General features: G+C 53.8%; 1 protein-coding gene and 1 pseudogene across 1 annotated transcript; both read left to right on the forward strand.

Moving 5' to 3' along the window:
• The first annotated feature begins 1,576 nt into the window (after nt 1-1,576).
• On the forward strand, nt 1,577-9,863 carry LOC136303328 (zinc finger protein 135-like; annotated as a pseudogene).
• A 1,484-nt stretch (nt 9,864-11,347) lies between these two features.
• Nucleotides 11,348-13,780, forward strand: LOC136303365 (class II histocompatibility antigen, B-L beta chain-like). The gene is given in 7 exon segments (XM_066207056.1): nt 11,348-11,492; nt 11,989-12,054; nt 12,057-12,143; nt 12,146-12,250; nt 12,688-12,968; nt 13,537-13,644; nt 13,745-13,780. Coding segments are annotated over 7 exon segments (741 nt in total). The 5' UTR covers nt 11,348-11,407; the 3' UTR covers nt 13,754-13,780.
• The last annotated feature ends 4,421 nt before the right edge of the window (nt 13,781-18,201 follow it).

An 18,201-nucleotide genomic window follows, 5' to 3' on the forward strand; every position in this document is an offset into this window, starting at 1 on the left:
GTCTGTATATATACATACTGGTCTGAACTGGTCTGAACCGGTTTGTACTGCTCTATACTGGTCCACATTTGGTCCATACTGGTCCATACTGGTCCATACTGGTTTTTACCCCCACACGGCCGCACACAGCACCATCAGCCCCACGGCCAGCCTGTGCTCAGCCCGCAGCCAGCGCTGGCACCGCCGTGCCCGTCGCTCCTCACGCTCCAGCTCCGCTGCTGCCACCTCGGCCACCGCCCCGAGCAGCCACAGCCGCTCCGGGTCCTCGTCCCCTGGGCCACTGCCGGGGCCACCACGGCCTCCTGGGCCACCTCCAGCCCCCTCAGGGCCGCCCGGGCCTGGCCCAGCTCGGCCTCAGCCCGGGCCAGCACCACGGGGTCACTGCCCGGTGTCCCCAAGGCCTTGGCCAGGGCCACCAGAGCCACCAGAGCCCCATGCCACACGGCCACTGCCGGGGCCACCTCAGACGGGAGGGCGGGGGGGACACCTGGGGACAGGAAAGGGGGTTCAGGAGGTGAGGGAAGGTTTGGGGGGTCCCAGGTGGGGTTTGGGGGATTCCAGGGGGAGTTTGGAGGGTCCTGAGGGGACTTTGGGAGTCCCAGGTGGGGTTTGGGGGGGTCTCAGGCAAAGTTTTAGAGGGGGTGGGGGGTCCCAGATGAAGTTTTGGGGATCCTGAGGGGCCTTTGGGAGGCCCTGGGAGGGTTTCAGGGGGACCCTGGAAGGGTTTCGGGGGATCCCAGGTGAGGTTTGGGCATCCCAGGTGAGGTTTGGGCGTCCCAGGTGAGCAGGGGACATTGAGGGGACATGGCACAGGGGGGGCAGAGTGGACACGAGGCGAGGAGGGGTGTCCCAGGTGAGGCTCCCGAGGGATTGGAGGGTTCCCAGGTGAGGTTTTGGGTTTCCCAGGTGAGAATTCCAAAAGATTTGGGCTATCCCAGCTGCCCAGGTGAGGATTTGGGGTTTCCCAGGTGTCCTAGGTGAGGTCCCAGGGAGGTTTTGGGGCTCTCAGGTACACAGGTGAGATTTTGGGGAGTCCCACCTGAATCCCGCCGGGAATTTGGGGGCTCCCACTCCCCCTTTTCTCCTTCCCCGCCCCTCTGAACTCCATAGACACTGGAACTTTCCACTCCCCTTTTCCCTCCTAGCCACAGAAATGGCCCTGAGGGTTCCAAACTTCACCAAAACCCCCCAATCCCCCCCCCCGCCCAGAGTCCCCCAAGCTCCACAAATACCCCAGACCCTCCGGTGCCTGCTGGGGGTAACCTCGGGGGCATCCTCCCCCAAGGGGTAGAATTCACCCTGCCAGGGCCACAGTGACCGTTTTGGAGCCGGCTTCAACCCCTCGGGGCCCAGATTGATCCTCCAGGACTCCATTTCCCATGCGCCTTTCCCCTCACACAGCCCGGGGGCGGGGCCTGAGAGCGCGGGGCGGGTGTGGGCCGTGCACAGAGCCCGCCCCTGGCTCGCTGCCATTGGCGAATTGTGGCCTCACTCCAGAATCTCGCGCGCTGATTGGGCCGAGCGGGGCCAAGCCCGGCCCCGGGGCCGCCCCCCGGGCTGCCGTTGACCGGCAGAGGCGCCATTGGCGGAGCGTGTGTGCGGGCCCGGGAGCGGCGGCAGCGGCCGGAGCCCGGTGAGGCGGCGGCGGAGCTCGGAGGCGGCCCCAGCGCGGGTGGGAGCCGCGCTCGGTTCTGCCGGGGCTCGGGGCCGGCTGCGGGCGGAGGGGGCGGCAGGGGGCTCTGGCGGGTTCCTTGTGCCGTGTCGGCGCCGTGTTCCCCGTGGCCTGAGGGCGCTGCGGGAGCGGCTGCCCGCGGTCTCCTTCCCGCCGCTGCCTCGGCAGGAGCCGGTGCCGGAGCAGCGCTGCCTCGTCCCGCTTCCTGCGGGTAGGACGGAGGTGGCCGCCCTGTCCCCGGGGCTGTGCGGGAAAATTCCCGTCGCCAGAGGTTTGTGTCCCCAGAGGAGACCGAGGAGTCCTGTAAAAGTGACTTTATTCTTGAACAAAGGGAGAGGCCGTGCGGCATTTGCCGTGGGGTCTCTCCAGTTGTTGTCGTACACGGCCTCCTTTTTATCCTGATTTTCCCTTCTGCATCTCCCTGTCCCTTTATCCAGTGGTGAAGGTCCTTGGAAACTTCTGACTTCCCGATCCGCCTCCAGCATGTCCTCGTTAATATGCCCCCCCTTTTCTATAACATCCGATATTCACGGCTCTGTTCAGTCTTTGTTCTTCTTCTCCGTGTTCAGGAATTTTCGCAGGATCTTGGCTGCAGTCCTTGTCAATGAGTAACATTTTCTCAATCTGATGGTTTCTCCCGTTCCTTCCTTATCTCCAAGTCCCTGTCCCTGTCTCCAAGCAGATTGACTCTGTTTTTCCTTGCTGGGTCCTCTTTGGTTTTGGGATTATTGTAAGTGCCCTCATTCCCTGTCCTTTTGTCCCATTCCCATCCTTTCCACATTTCGACCGGCACATGATCTGCTTTCTTATTTCCTTTGTTATCTGTTTCACCACTTTTCAGTTATCATCTGTTTGTCAACAGCAGCTTGAGTCATTTAATTTTCCACCCTGTCCTCCTCCTTCTGCTAATAGATAATCTGATCCCATCCCACGGTGAGATGTTGCATTCTTTGAGTGGATTGGTGGGCCAGGCTGAGGAGCTGGATGTGTCTGGTTGGTTATTATTTTGTGGACATCTTGTAATCTAATTCTGCCATTGAAATGATCAGTGGGTTCTCTGGCTCCTGATCTGAATTGGTTCGGGTTCCCAGGGGCTGGTCCATGGTGTTGCAGGATTTGTTCTGATGGCCGTTCATCTTTTCCCCATTTTTGGGTGCTCTGTCCAGCCAGTGCTGTATCAATTTTTGTCTTTTCTCTAATTAAATCCTCACACACTTGGATTCCCAAGTGATTTCTCTGAACTTGTGGTAGCACAAACACCCCAGTGGTCTAATGCTCCCTGTGTGACACAGACAGTGAGAGCACATGTTGGAGTGGGGAGAGGGATGATTCCCCTCCACTTCTTTTAGTGAAGTTTTCACAACATTCTCCATTTGCTGTTTCCCTTTGCAGCTGAAGCAATTTGTGTTGCAGAGTCAGATCTCCTCCCTGTGGGCTCTGCCTTTGGCTGTGCCAATTCCATCTGTGCCAGCAGGCAGAGCTTGGGGTGAGGGACAGAGGGAATGAGCCCAATTCCTCCCCCGGGCAAGTAGAGCCTGGTGCATTGTCCACACTTTTCCCCAGCAGTGTTAATTTGCATTTCTAAAGCTCCTCTCCTGGCTGCCTGGAAGGAAGCTTCTCTTCCAGAGCAGCCTTTGGATGACTCACATGTGGTCCCCCCAGAGTCTGTCATTTGTTTATTTGTTTCTAACAACATTCTTTTAACTGTTTATGGGAAAAGGGTCACCTTCAAAGCTCTTCTAGTTTTGCAAAATGCAGCCTAAAGATGAACATCGAAAAACCCAAACCGAAGTTTTGCCATCACTAAGAGCCTCACACAAACATACACAAAAAACATCCCAAAACAATCAAATTTCTTCTACTGCTCCTAGGACTAAAAATTGTTTCTCACACCCCTGGTCAAATCTAACTGACCACATAAAAGTAGGATTATTACCGAAAATGTTCCAATGGTGTAATCCTTTCACTGAAACTGCGAGAAAAACGAAAATTCTCCAGCAAGATTTTTAGTGTTAGAGAGTCAAGGCATTACTTCATTTTGGCCAGGATGTGCAACACAAATCATTTCATCCACACATAGCCTGGGTGTGCAGAGAAAATCATTCCATGACACGTGAGTTTTACTGGATTTTCCCTAAACCTTAAACAGTCTGAACCCATAGAAATCCATGGGTTTGATATTCATTGCTTCCAAGTTGTGAAGTTCTCAGTATTTGGTTTCCTATTGGAGCTGGATTTCTTTGCCTCTGCTGTTAATTAGGTCGGCATTCCTGGATTTCCTTACCAGCCTTTTCCAGACCAGGTGTCTCCAGCTATTCCAGGGGCAGTGTCTGGGGTAGATGTTGGTTGCTGTTTGCTGATGGTCGTTGATGTTTTGTTGCTGGTCGTTATCTCTGTGGGTGTCTTTTGGGCTATTCCCAGTCTGTTGAGATGTTAAACTCATCTCTGTTGAGTGGTGTAACATCCCTTTTAAAAAAATCTTCTAAAATTCCTTTCCCCAGGGCAAAGGCAAACCAAGCCTGAGTGGAGAAATTCAAAACCCCCTAAATTTAAAGCCGGTATGTTTTCCCACAATGTAATCCCTTCCAGCCCAGTGTGTGAGTGTGATTGAGACCCAGAGTGGAATTCTCCCCTTGTCTTCCCCAGCCCTGTGGCGAGTGCAGGCACAGAAACCACTGAAGCTCCAGCAGTGGCAGCAAGGCTTGGTCCCCAGTGTGTGGAGATGCCCCAGGAGGTGCCCAGGCAGACGATTCCAGCAGAGGATCTGTGGGCAGGCACAGGGGCTTCCCCCGCTGTGGAGCCCTGGCTGCTGCTCCGGTGCCTTTAGTGCGGGGTCAGTCGTGGCCTGTTGAACATCCACAGACAATTCCAATTCCTTTTGGGAGTCTGGGAGAGCCATGGCTGGGGCATCAATCATTTTGTTTTTTCATTTTCTCAAGTTCTCTTTCTCATGTCCATACCGCAAAATTGAGGCTGTCTGGGGTTAAAAAGTCATACAATGTTCTGAGTAGAACAGAGAATCCTCAATCCAGGTCCTTCAATTCCCCATTAATCCTCAGAGTTGTCCCAGCTCCATTTTAGTCCTGGGTAACATTACTTCTGAGATTCTCTGGACCCTCTGTGGGTCCATACACCACAAACCTTCAGTCAAAATATGTCCCAAATATTTAACTTTTTTCTCGAACTTTTGCGCTTTTTTTTTTGGTTTTTTGGGGTTTTTTTTTTTTTTTTCAAATACTCCATGGTGCTTTTTAGCCTGAAAATTGAGCCAATTCACAGAGGCTTCTTCTACCACTTCTTGACCTCCTGACTGAAGCACGTCATCCACATCCTGCATTACAGGGATTCAATATCAGGCTGTAAGCCCTTCCTTCCCTCCCTTGGAACACGGGATTGCTTTTAGACATCACTTGTCCTGGTTGCTTCAGAGTAATTTGGAGAGGCTGGGTATCTGATTTTCCCTCTTTCCCTGGGGCTGCCCACACTTGTGGGTTCACTTCAGCACAGGCCTTGCCAGACATTTGACACAAAGGTACAAGAGAACTAGCCTGTATTTCACCTTTTACAATATTGATTTGCATTTCCAATATAGCCATCAAATACCTCCCCATTAAATTACAATCACAATTAGGAGCAAATAAAAATTCCTGCATTTCAAACCCATCCCCCACATCTGCCGATAGTGGTTGACTAAAACACATCTTTCCCACTTGTCCCCTGAATAATCAAAGACATTTTTGGGATTTTCCCCCCTTAGGTCTAAGATCCAGAGTGGATGGAGAGGCCCCTGTGTGTATGAGGAAAGGCCTCGTGTGGATGCAGCCCCAGCCTGAATGTTGTCAAGGGCTGCAGTGTGGTGGGTCCCTGGTGGAATGGGAGCTCTGGCAGCCCCAGGAATCCATGTCCATGCAGGGGTGGACTTGCTCCTGCTGAGGGTGCTGCCGTGTGTGCCTGCAGTGTCCTTGTGGCCTGCAGATGGAACCCTGCTTCCTTGCCAGGGGCTGTTTGGGTGGGCTCTCCCCCGCCGAGGAGGGCAATGCCTGTGCCAGGTGCTTGTGGCCGAGCCCGTCCCCTCGGTGCTGGGGCCCCCTTGGGCGCTGGGGTTCATCCCTCAGGGGCTGTAGAAACTCTGCCATGGCCTTTGCCTCCAGCTTGGCCTTTTCCTCCTCCCTTCTTGCCTTCACCTGCTGTGCCTTTGTGCCCAAGGGCTCCAGGGGCTTCTTGTGCCGCTCCTGCAGCCCCCCTGAGTGCCTGTGGGTGCTCCTCCTCTGACAGCTGCTGAGCTTTCTGCAGAGTCATTCCTTTCTCCAGCGACCCAAACAAAATCCTTAAAGGAGAATCTCGATCCTTCCCTGAGTAATCCACATTTCCCAGCTGTTCCTTCCTTCCTGCTGAGCCCCGGCTGCCCCACAGCTCCCCACAGGCCCCCAGCCCGTGCTCCCGGTGCCGCACCTCTGCGCCCGCTGCTGCCGCTCCCCAGCACGGAGAACCCCCCTGGGATCCTGACCTCCTTGTTTTCCTCTCCTGGAAACCGGGGGTTCAAAGGATCTGCAGCAGCTGGCAAATTTAGAGGATAAGACCCTGCTGAAAAATGTCCCAGTCCTCAGTATTTTTCTCTTCCTCCTCTTTTCCATCATCCTTATTTTTACTGCAGAGATTCCTCCTGCTGCTTCTTGCATTAACCATATTCCTGCACACTCCCCTTCACCCAGTGCCTTCCCAGCACACCAACGCCATCCATCCCCACTTGTCTAAATCCCTTCTGGACTTCCTTTATTGCCTTGCTGGGTGTCCATGTCCTTAATTACCTCTGGGAGTAATTAATGAGAATGTGCAGACTGCCTCAACATTCTCCAAAGGGACCCTTCAGACATATTTCGGGATCATCATCCCTTTTGCCAGGACGCCTTCCTGGCTTTCCCTTTTCCACCCTCCATGGATGCCCTGCCATGTTCACTCCCTGAAGATCCCAGTGTCCTCACTGATGAGATTTTCAGTGCTCTCTCCCTGCCGACTCTTCACAGACCCCCCTGATGTGTCACTGCTGATCTGTCTCCTGGACACTCTCGGGTCCCCAGTCAAACCCCCGGTGCCGCCGTCACCCCAGGGAGCCGATCACCCAAACTGGGTGAGGCACCTTCAGCTCCACTCACTGCCCGCCGCCCCGGACGGTGGAAGGAATTCCAGAGGAGCCCCAAGGTGTGTGGAAAAATTGACATCACCAGGGGTTTGTGTCCACAAAGAAGACAGAGGAGTCTTGTAAAAGTAATTTCATTTATAGAAAAAGGGAGAAGCTATGGGATATTTCCCATGGGATCTCTACAGCTGTTGGAGCACACAGTCTCCTTTCCATCCTAATTTTCCTGGCTGCATCTCCCTCTCCTTTTCCCCATTGGCTGAAGTATTGGGAGGTACAGACTTCCCAATCCACCTACTACATACCCCCCTTAATATGCACTCCACTTCTGTATAGGTAACGATGTTCATATCTCTATTAAGTCCTTGTTCTTCTTCTCAATGTTCATGGATTTAGCAGGACCTTGGCTGAGCAGCAGTCTGTGTGGTCAGTTAGTAACATTTTGTGGAAGTGATGGCTTCTTCTGTCCCTTCCTTATGTCCAAGTGCCTGGCCCTATCCCCAAGCAGATTCGCAGCATCTGTTTCTAAAGACACTTTCCTTTCTTCCTTTCATGGGGGTTCCCTGTTTACAGGTCTTCATCATTTTCGTGGGAGTGAATCTTGGTTTTTCTGAGTATTATTGGGCCTAAATGTTGGTGTCTCGGTTTATTGCAAGGGGCTGCATCTTTATATTTTGGAGAAAGTTTGGTGTAAAGTACAGTATTTGTGGAGTTTTTGATCTGTATCTTGACATTTGGAGGACTTGTGCGCTGAATCTTGGTGTTTTGGAGGTTCTTACAGACACGAGGTAGCAATGACTTCCTGAGATGAACTTGGGCAAGGAGAAACCCCCAGCCTAAAGCACTCTCCTCTTGTTTTCTCCCCAAACCAGGATTTGTCGTTCCCAAGGAGTGTCCATATGGAGAAGGAGGAAAAGCCCCGGAGATCCTGCAGGAGGAGGGGCTGCAAACCCAGCCCAGGGAGCTGCGAGGAGGAAAGACCTCCCCTGTGCCAGGAGGGCGGCCGGAGATCCAGCCGGAGCTCAGAGCTGGTGGAGAAGCCTCATGGAGGGGAGAAGCCCCACAAGTGCCTGGAATGTGGGAAGGGTTTCAGCTACAGCTCTGCCCTGATCCAGCACCAGGTGATCCACACTGGCGAACGGCCCTACGAGTGTGGGGAATGTGGGAAGAGCTTCAACCACAGCTCCAGCCTGATCCGGCACAAGAGGGTCCACACTGGGGAACGGACCTTTAACTGTCGGGAGTGTGGGAACAGCTTCAGGCACAGCTCTGGCCTGAGGAAACACCAGATGATCCATACTGGGGAAAAGCCCTACAAGTGTGCGGAATGTGGGAAGAGCTTCAGAGAAAGTTCGGCCCTGATCCAGCACCAGGTGATCCACACTGGGGAAGGGCCCTACACCTGCTTGGAATGTGGGAAGAGCTTTGGATGGAAGTCCATCCTGAAAAAACACCAGCGCATCCACACAGGGGAGAGGCCCTACGAGTGTCCTGAGTGTGGGAAGAGGTTTCAGACCAGCTCTGATCTCCTCGTACATCAGCGGATTCACCGAGAGGAGAGGCCCTTCCGCTGCCCCAACTGCGGGAAGGGCTTCAAGCAAAACTCACACCTCATCAAGCACCGACGTATCCACATTGGAGAGAGGCCCTACGAGTGTCTTGAGTGTGGGAAGAGGTTTCAGACCAGCTCCACTCTCCTCGTACATCAGCGGATTCACACGGAGGAGAGGCCCTTCCGCTGCCCCGACTGCGGGAAGGGTTTCAAGCAAAACTCACACCTCACTGTCCACCGGCGCATCCACACCGGGGAGAGGCTTTACGAGTGTCCTGAGTGTGGGAAGAGATTCTCCAGGAGCTCTCACTTGACCAAACACCAACAGAGGCACCAGAAGGGAAGCCCTGCGAGTGCCCCGAGTGCGGGAAGAGCTTTGTGCGCTGCTCCAGCTCCATCCCCCATGGGAGGATCGGTGTTGGATGATCCCCAGTGACCCGTGTTGGGCAGAGCCCTGGTCACCTGTGGTCCTGGTGATCACTGTTGGGAAGACACCTGGCTGCGGGGGATCCACATCTTCCTGTCTCCCTGTGGGTGCCTGGGTGAATGCAGGGGCAGGAACATCCATTGTGACACAGACCGACACTGGGAATTCCTTGGGGAGAGCAGATTTGTTGACTTTCAACCCCAGAAGTTCAATCCTATCTTCTGGTGGCATCAAGGAATACTGGATGGTCTTGGAGGTCTTTTCTAACCTCAGGGATTCCAGAATTTTGATTTTCTATTGCCCAAGGGTGTCTTCTGCAGCCAAATGTTGAATTGGGCCAAGACCAAGATTTTGGAGACAGTGGGGTGGAAATCCCTCCAAAAAAGGTTCTTCCCTCCCACTCAAGCACGTGGATCCTCAGCTGGCATGGACCAGGGAAATCCTTTTCTTCTGGCCTTGATTTGCTTTTCGTTTCTCTTCATCCCTTTAAAATATCCAACTGGGGTAAAAAAGATATTGAACTAAGACATCTGGCGGGTGATGGGGGGACATGGACATGGAGAGCGACATGGGGACACATGGACGTGGTGGGGATGTGGCCATTCATGGAGACTTGAGGAGACATAGGCACAGATGGAGACGTGGGGGACAATGACAGGGATGGAAACATGTTGGGGTGACAGCCATGGGTGAGGACATGGTGGGATGTTGGAGTCCAGGGCACGGGGAAAACCCCTCAAACTGCCCTGGGGTGTCTGGGACCCTTGCCTTTGACCTTAGTCCATGGGAAAAACTGCCAACACTTATGGATGAAATGAAAACAATATAAAATAAATTAGATAGTAGTTTAGTTTGTCACAGGGTGAAAATTTGTAGTTTTGGGTTTTTAGAATGGAAGTAGATAGAAGCAAGATGGAGAATTTTGGATGGTGTCTTTAGTTCTTCTGCTCCATCTTCTGCTGTTCTGGCGGCACGAAGACATCGGTAGAATGTAGGTGATGTAGAAAATTGCGTGTCTAGAATTGGTAGCAATTATTGGTACAAAATTGTACATATAGTACATTTTAAGAGTTAATTGGATTAGAAATCTTTAAGAGACCTTGGACAGCAGGTCTTGTGTTCTTGGCAGTGACGTCTTTCAGCGCGTTAAGCCTGGTGTAAGGTGGCACACTGAACTTTAAGGTAAGAAATGAATCAACAGCTTCTAAGGCCGAGCTGCAAGTTCTGCTTTTCTTTTGAACCCTGGCACAGAACTTTGAAAAGGAAAAAAACCCTGTTTAGGGGGATGTTGGACACAAAATACAAGAGTGAGACGTGGCCAGTGACATGTGGGGACATGGCCATGGCTGGTGCCATGGGGGAAACTTGCAGGGGCTGTGGGGGATGCTGGGTTTGAGGGAGTTGAGTGTTCCTGGGAGGGCCTTGGGGCTTGCTGAGGGCTTTGGGGACCCCAGGCCCAGCGGCTCTGGCTGTGCTGGGAGACCCTGGTGGAGGTTCTGGAGCAGCTGCTTCAGCTGCTCCCTGGGATTGGGGCGAACTGGGAAGCTTTATTGGGAACACTGGGAGCAGCTGGGCGGGGACAGAGGGACAGCAGGGCTTGGAGGGACACACGACCCCCCCCCAAATCATCATGAGGACAGAGTGGGGGGTCCCAGCCGGGCCCGAGGCCACAGGGAGGGGCAGCGGCCGCCGGCGGCTCAGGAGCTCTGTGGGCAGAGAAAAGGGGGTGACACCGGGCTGGGGGCCCCGGGGGGAGCACACACGCTGCGGGGGAGGGTGGACACGACCCCAAGGAGCCCGCCTCACCTTCTTGCGCAGGTAGAAGCCCAGCCCCAGTGCCGGGAAGACCAAGCCCAACCCGAAGGCCCCGATCCCCGTCAGCACCTTGCTGTGGGCAGCGTCCGGCGGCATCTCTGGGGGCCCGCAGGGTCAGCCCGGGCTGCAGCCCCAGGGCTCTGCGGGGCGGGGCTGGGGCTGTCGGGGGCACCGTGGCCAAAGCCTCCCGGGGCTCTGGGCACGGCACGGGCTACAAGGCCACAAGGCCGGGGCTGCTCCGGGCGCTTCCAGTCTGTCCCTCTGCTGTTGGGGGCCGGGTGTGGCCCTTTGTGACACGGGCGGTGTCAGGGCCCTCGGTGATGCGGGGTGCCATTTGCTGTGCCCCGCGCGGCTGCGGGGGCAGGGACAGAGCGGCTTTGGTGGGTGCCCGGCACCGGGCCGGCCTCAGCCCTGGCCACGGGCACCGCCCACATCCCGCGCCGCACCTGCCGACACATTTCTGGCCACACCTGAGCTCCCACCTGCCCCGCAGCCCGGGGCTCCGCCGTGCCCAAAAACCCCCAAAACCACCCAAAAAAACCCGGGGCGGGGCTGCGGCGGCCCGGAACCCGCTCAGCCAATCCCAACACGGGCGGGGCGCGCTGCAGCCAATGAGAGCGCGAGTTGGTGTTTTTGGGCCTCATCACTGGCCGGGTAGAGCCTGGGGAAAATCGGCTCCCAAAAGTGCTCTCGGCCAATCAGAGCGCGCGGCTTTGCTGCTGCTGAGCCCGCGCTGTGTCCGGGCTGGTGCTCCCCGGGCAGCGCGGCTGCTTTGGGGCTGGCGGCCCCTGGCCGGCGCTGGCCATGGGGCGAGTGGCGGCAGCTGGGGCCGGACTGGTGGCACTGGTGGTGCTGGGAGCGCCCCCGGCTGCGGGCGCGGGGCTGTCGGGTGAGCGAGGGGCGGGAGGCGGTGGGGCGGGGGGGAGAAGGGGGCAAAGGGGGGAGCCCGGAATGGAGCCGGGGGAGGAGGAGTAGGGGACCCCCGAAAGGAAGAGCGTCATGGGCTGAGGGTCGGGGGAAGGTGAGGGAGGGCTGGGAGAGGGTGGGAAAAAGGGGAAAAGGGGAGGGTGGGACACGAAAACTGAGCGGGAGAGGGCTGGAAATTGGGGGGATTGTGTTTAAAATGTTGGGAAAGGCGGGAAAAGCGCAAAAAAAGCGGAGCGGGACCCCAAAATAGATTTGCGGCGTGGCTGGAGGTGGGAGGGGAAGGGAGAGGGTGTGAAAGGGGAAGTGGGGGAAGGGTGGGAAAGAGGAAGCGGCAGCGCGGGCAGGAGGGTCCCATGGCGGCCGTGGGGCACAGGGGTGCAGAGTGGGGATCCGGGGTGGCCCCCGGAGCTCTGGGGGTGCTGGGGGGGCACCCCCTGACCTGTGTCCTGCACACTCAGGGGTGTTCCAGGAGGTGCATAAGGCCGAGTGTCACTTCATTAACGGCACGGAGAAAGTGAGGTTCGTCACATCTACAACCGGGAGCAGAACGCGATATTCGACAGCGACTTGGGGTGCTTCGTGGGCTACACGCCCTGGGGGGAGAAGTGGGCCCGGCATGGAACAGCGACCCGAAATGGATGGAATACATACGGGGTTTTGGGGACAGTTGCTGCCGGCAGAACTACATGATTTGTGCCCCGTTCAGCGTGGAGCGCAAAGGTGAGCGTAGGGCAGAGCGTGTCCCCCGGGGCCCTGCCCTGGCAATGACCCTGGAGTTCCTCAAAACCTCCCTGCGAATCACCCCAGAGGCGTCAGCCCTCCTTGGGACCGTCCCCGGGGACTCCTGTCCATCCCAGTGAAACCCGTGGTCTCCCAGTCCATCCCAGTCCATCCCAGTGTTCCCCCGCGCGTTCATCCCGGCCCCGCGTGGAGATGACGCCTCTCAGCCAATGAGAGCGCGTCTCTCTGATGACTCACCAGTTGCCAGGCAGACTCTCAGAACCGAGTGCCCCGCGCTGGACTCGGCTTCCCAGCGCCGCGCACTTCATTCCCAGTCCCTCCCAGTCCTTCCCAGTCTATCCCAAGCCCACACCGCCCCTCCCCTCTCTCTCCCAGTTCTCTTCAGCTGATCCCAGTGTGTCTCCGCTCTCTCCCAGTGCCCCCCAGCGTTTCCATCTCGCTGCTGCCCTCCAGCTCCCAGGCCGGCCCCAGAGGCCTGCTGTGCTCCGTGATGGATTTCTACCCTGCCCACATCCAGGTGAGGTGGTTCCAGGGCCAGCAGGAGCTGTCGGGACACGTGGTGGCCACCGACGTGGTCCCCAACGGGGACTGGACCCACCAGCTGCTGGTGCTGCTGCAAACGCCGCCCCGGCGCGGGCTCACCTACACGTGCCAGGTGGAGCACGTCAGCCTGGAGCAGCCCCTGAGCCGGCACTGGGCTACGGGGGAGCCACTGGCCGGGCTGGCAGAGGCACTGGGATGTGCTGGGAGTGACTGGGAGGGAGCTGGGGAGAGGCCGGTGGGAAGTGGGAGAGGGGCTGGGGGGCTGTGGAAGGGCTGGGCAGGAGTTTGGAGGATGCTGGGGAGGATGGGATGGGGTTGCGGGGGTGCTGGTGGGTGCCGGGAGGGAGTTTGGGGGTGCTGGGTGGAACTGGGAGGGATCGGAGTGAGGCTGGAGGGGCTGGGAGGAGCTGGGCGATGGGAAAGCGGGGCTCGGGCTGAGGTTGGTTGTGCTGGGAAGGGACTGGGAGGGGTGTGGGAGAGTCCTGGAGGGGCTGGGAAGGGACTGGGAGAGGGTTTGGAGGTCCTGGGAGGCAAGTGGGAGGGGGTTGTGGGATGCCGAGAGGGACAGGAGGGGCTTTGGTGGGTGGTGGGGAGGCCGGGAAGGGATTGGGAGGAGGTTTCAGGGGCTCCTGGGTGGGCTGGGGGAAAGCAGGAGGGAACTTGGAGGGACTCGGGGTTTCTGTGAGAGGTTTTGGGGGGTTCTGAGCCCCACGGCCCCTCCAGAGATGCCGCTGGACGCCACCCGCAGCAAGATGCTGACGGGGATTGGGGGCTTCATGTTGGGCTCGGTGTTCCTGGCGCTGGGGCTGGGCTTCTACCTGCGCAAGAAGGTGAGGGGGGGTCCCGGGGCTGGTGGCCCCCCATGGCCGGAGCGTGTGTGCTCCCCCTGGGGCCCCCAGCCCGGTGTCACCCCCTTTTCTCTGCCCACAGAGCTCCTGAGCCGCCGGCAGCCACTGCCCCTCCCCGTGGCCTCGGGCCCGGCCGGGCCCCCCACTCTGTCCCCGCGCTGATTTTTGGGGGGTCGTGTGTCCCCCCAGCCCCGCTGTCACTCTGTCCCTGCCCGGCTGCTCCCAGTGTTCCCAGTAAAGCTTCCTAGTTAGACCCAGTCCCAGTTATGGGGGGCAGTGGGGAGGGACCTGGGGGCACCCTGTGGGTGGACCATGATTGGCGATGGAGGCAGAACCGTCCTGGGATGGATCGAGAATGGGGAGCCCCATGTGTCCCCCCTATGTCACCCCACTCTCAGACTCCCTGGGAGACACCTGAACCCCAGCACGGCACCCAGCGATCCCCAAAAAGTGCAGGGACCCCTCTAAGCCACCAGGGAAATTTGAGGGGGGGGGCGCCCAGGCCGGGCCAAGAGCCCAGAGCTGCCCCAGCCCGACCTACCCCGGCTCCATCCTGGGGATTAGAGAGGAGATGTAGTGCATGCCCCACTGGGTTCCCCAGGGGGACAGAAGGATACAGGGGTTGAATTAAAGTCTTTAGAGAAATTAAAATATATTAAGCCATGTAAATATGAAGTAGAAGTTTAGACTTCAGTTGTAAGTAAACAGACTCTAAGTGCCTTAAGAATTTGCTAGGTAGCCCAGAGCCCTAAGGCCTGGTAACTTGGCTTTAGACATAACAAAAACATCGCTCACAGTACTAGATAGAAGAGGTACAATTTTTACGTGAATGAGATACAACCTTTTACATTAATAGAGATGCTATATGCGTAGGTTTTTGTGTAAGGATTGATACCATCCTTCGCAGTTTTTTGTAGTTTTATGTACTTTCAAAATTAGGTTTAGACTGGTGTAGAAAGAATGTTTTAGATTTGTGTTCTTAGTTAATTGGAAAACCCATAGATAAGGATATGAATATGCATTTATGGTTTATGAATAAAATCCACTGTTAATGGGGACACCCCTGGAAGCCACCGCCCATGCTCAGCACACAAGGGACCGTGCGGAAGTTGCTGTGCGCCCCGACCCACCACCCAGCCCGTACCGTGCCTCGGAGCCAAAAACATCTTCAGCAGCGTCAGTGCCGCCGTTGTCGCGCCACGTGAATCCCCCTGAACGTGGAAGGGGCCCAGCACATCCGATTCACGTCACCCCAGCGCTGAACCACGCCATCCTGCCGACACCACGCCATGCTGCCGACACCACGCCATGCTGCCGACACCACGCCATGCTGCCGACACCACGCCATGCTGCCGACACCACGCCATGCTGCCGACGCCACGCCATCCTGCCGACACCACGCCATGCTGCCGACACCACGCCATGCTGCCGACACCACGCCATCCTGCTGACACCACGCCATCCTGCCGACACCACGCCATCCTGCAGACACCACGCCATCCTGCTGACTGTGCCTGCGGTTGTCATCGCCCTCCACATCACCCAAAGTGTCTCCTCACACCCCCTGGGCTGCTCCCACCCTCCCAACCCCAGCACTGGACATGGACCACAACAATAACGTGTCAACAAGGAGGGGGATGAGGAGGGAACATGACGGGACACCAGGACAAGGCATTGATGGAAGACACCAGAGGGCTGTTATGGATCAGAGGGGAGGCACCAGTGATATTGTTTCGGACAATGATTCGGATTCATCTATCTCAGATATAGCAGACTCAAACTGGGAAAGAGACTTTCTGTCCCCTGACCAGGTACACCGCCCAGCTCTGCCTGAGTCAAGGCACCCTCCGAGAAGGACTCAGCATCTGTCTCTAACAGACTGGGCAGCAGTCAGACACCAAGCAATCAAAGACAAGGACTTTAATTTGGCTGAAGGATCACTTTTAGCTTTGCCAGTTACCGATGCCAGAGGGGGTGTCAATCAAGGTGGGAACCACCGAATCATGAATACATTGAAAATGCTGTTTGCAAAGCTCTGCTGTTGACTCAGCTGGTGGGAATCCCTGAAAGGACTTATACAGAAATAAAGCAAGGAACATCAGAGCCATTTCTTACATTCGTAGATCGCCTGATAGATGCAATAGAGAGACAATGCAAGGATGACCTGGCATGTCTTTATCTGCTTCAAAATTTTGCCTTTGTTAATACTAGTGAAGAAAGTAAACAAATAATTAGAGCCTTGCATGATCCACAGCCTTCTATACATCAAATGATCTAGGTTTGTAGAGAAAAAGAAATTTCACCATATATTACAAAAACTATTGCTGCTCTAAAGGTAACACCTCAAGCAGAAGCAAGGGGTGAAAAATCAGTAAAAGCCCTTGAAGTTCTCAGCTCAGCACTTCAGCAAAACAACAAGACATCACAGAATGACAAGAGACTGTGTTTCCGATGTGGGAAGCCTGGACACATATCAAAGTTTTGCACAGAGCCAGCACAAAACTCAAACCCACCTTTCTGCTGTCCAAGATGTAAAAAGAAAAGACACCATGCCAAGCAGTGCCACTCCAAACCTCTGTCTAGCATCCCTTCCAGGCTCCTTCAGTCCGGTCGTAGGGAAAGTAGCCACTACCAAACAGAACAATACCTAACTTGTAGTCTGATCTATATTAACAAAACAATCAGAGTTACAGGTCTCCTGGATTCAGGAGCGCAGGTAACAGTGATTTCTCATCTGTGCTGGCCAAGGGGCTGGACTTTGGTGACACCTTTAGATCCTCCTACAGAAACTGGGGGAGTCACCGGATGTCTACAAAGTAGATGCACGATTACAGTTAAAGGACCTGAAGCAGCTATTCGCCCCTTCATTGTACAGAAACTTATCGCAATGGGGAGTAAAGTAGAGTGAAATTTTACTTGGAGTCACTTAGTATATTTATGTCTGAGTTAAGTTATATTTTAATATTCTGTCAAGATTAATTTCTATGTGGTTTGGTTTAAGTATAGGCTAAGTATTGGTCAGTTAAATTATGTTGTTTTAAGTTCTGTTAAGTTTGGGCCCTGTTAAATTCAGGTTATTTTTAAGTTTCGACAAGTTTAATTTTTATAGAATTTAGATGATATTAAGTCTATATCCTATTAATTTAAGGTTTTATTACATGTAACTTTTATTAGCTCATATAATTTAAAAATTCTTTCATATAATTTAAAACTCTGTCAAAATTTATTCATATTAAGCACTGTTTGATTTTAGAATTACCTGAAGCTCTGTTAAAATATGCTCATCTTATTTGCAAAGTTTAATTATTTTTAGAGAGAAGACACTTTGACCGAAACAGCTGTGATGAAATATTGGTAAACACCTGTTTGGGGATGGAAGAAGATGCAGTTTACCACATCCTTGGTTTCATGAAAGGTTTTATTGCTTGTTACAATTTCACAAATCCACGTCGTAAGCTGTTTTAGTGGGGTTTTTTGTAGGTCATAAGTATATGATAGTTTAGAAAGGTGTTATTTCAACTTCCTAAGATGATTAGTGTTTATGTATTAATTATATAATGTAAATTTGTTAATTTTCCTAACTTACAGCTGATTTTTTAATATGCTTGAATATCCTTTTTCTAATTATCCAAAAGACATGTGAACTTCAAGATCCTTCCTTTTATTTTTTAACTGTTTAAGCATTTTATAACGTCGATTGTTAAGAGCCTTGTTTTAAGAAATGTATTAAGGGACATCACTCCAGTTTAGAGCTTGAGTCCTGGCCAGACCCTTCACTTTGTCTGGATGGATGTTCTGCCAACAAGCTCCGATGTTTTTTGCATCAAAAATAAATTCAAGTCACTTTCACTTGGCAATTTGACCTTACAAGTAAGACAGCTGGACCGATTTTTGGAGTGCACTTGAGCACCTTGCCAGGGAAAGGGTGTCCTGGTCCTCACTGGAAAAAGATTCTATAAGCTGTTTGCAGACTCTGAGATGATAGTGCAATATTTTAGTAATTAATAATTATCCGATTTCACACGTGTTATCGTTAACAACCATTAATTACGCTTTTCATCTGAAATATTCTTAATTGTTATACCTGAATTTTTCCTGATTGCTATCAGTTCTTAAGAGTCATACATTTTTTCAGAGTACCTATGCACTTATGCAATGTTTGTATTTCCAGGTACCAAGTTAAAGCAAACATAAATACATGTGCAGTCTATCAGCTGGTGCAACCCCCTGTATCTACAGGAGCAGTCAACTCATGAGGATTGAAGAGCTTGTGTTTATAGTAAACAAATCTTATCAAATACTCATTTTTTGAGAAATACAAAATATCCATCTGTCAGTGGATATATCTTTAAGTCCAATTGTACATTGGTACACAGGGAAAATTAAAAGAAAATCCTTTAGCTCAGAAATCCAGAGACGGGACAAATTGAAGGTCCACTTTCTCTATTAACTTGGGGCAAAGGGGCTTGCTTCCATTTCTGCAGATTTAGAACCCAGGTGAATTATTCCAACAAAGAATGTGAAGGATATATCAAGCAC

Source organism: Chamaea fasciata, unplaced genomic scaffold (assembly GCF_029207755.1).
Source record: "Chamaea fasciata isolate MVZ Bird 193981 ecotype frontalis unplaced genomic scaffold, bChaFas1.0.hap1 SCAF_32, whole genome shotgun sequence".
In the NCBI taxonomy this organism is placed as follows: Eukaryota; Metazoa; Chordata; class Aves; order Passeriformes; family Sylviidae; genus Chamaea; species Chamaea fasciata.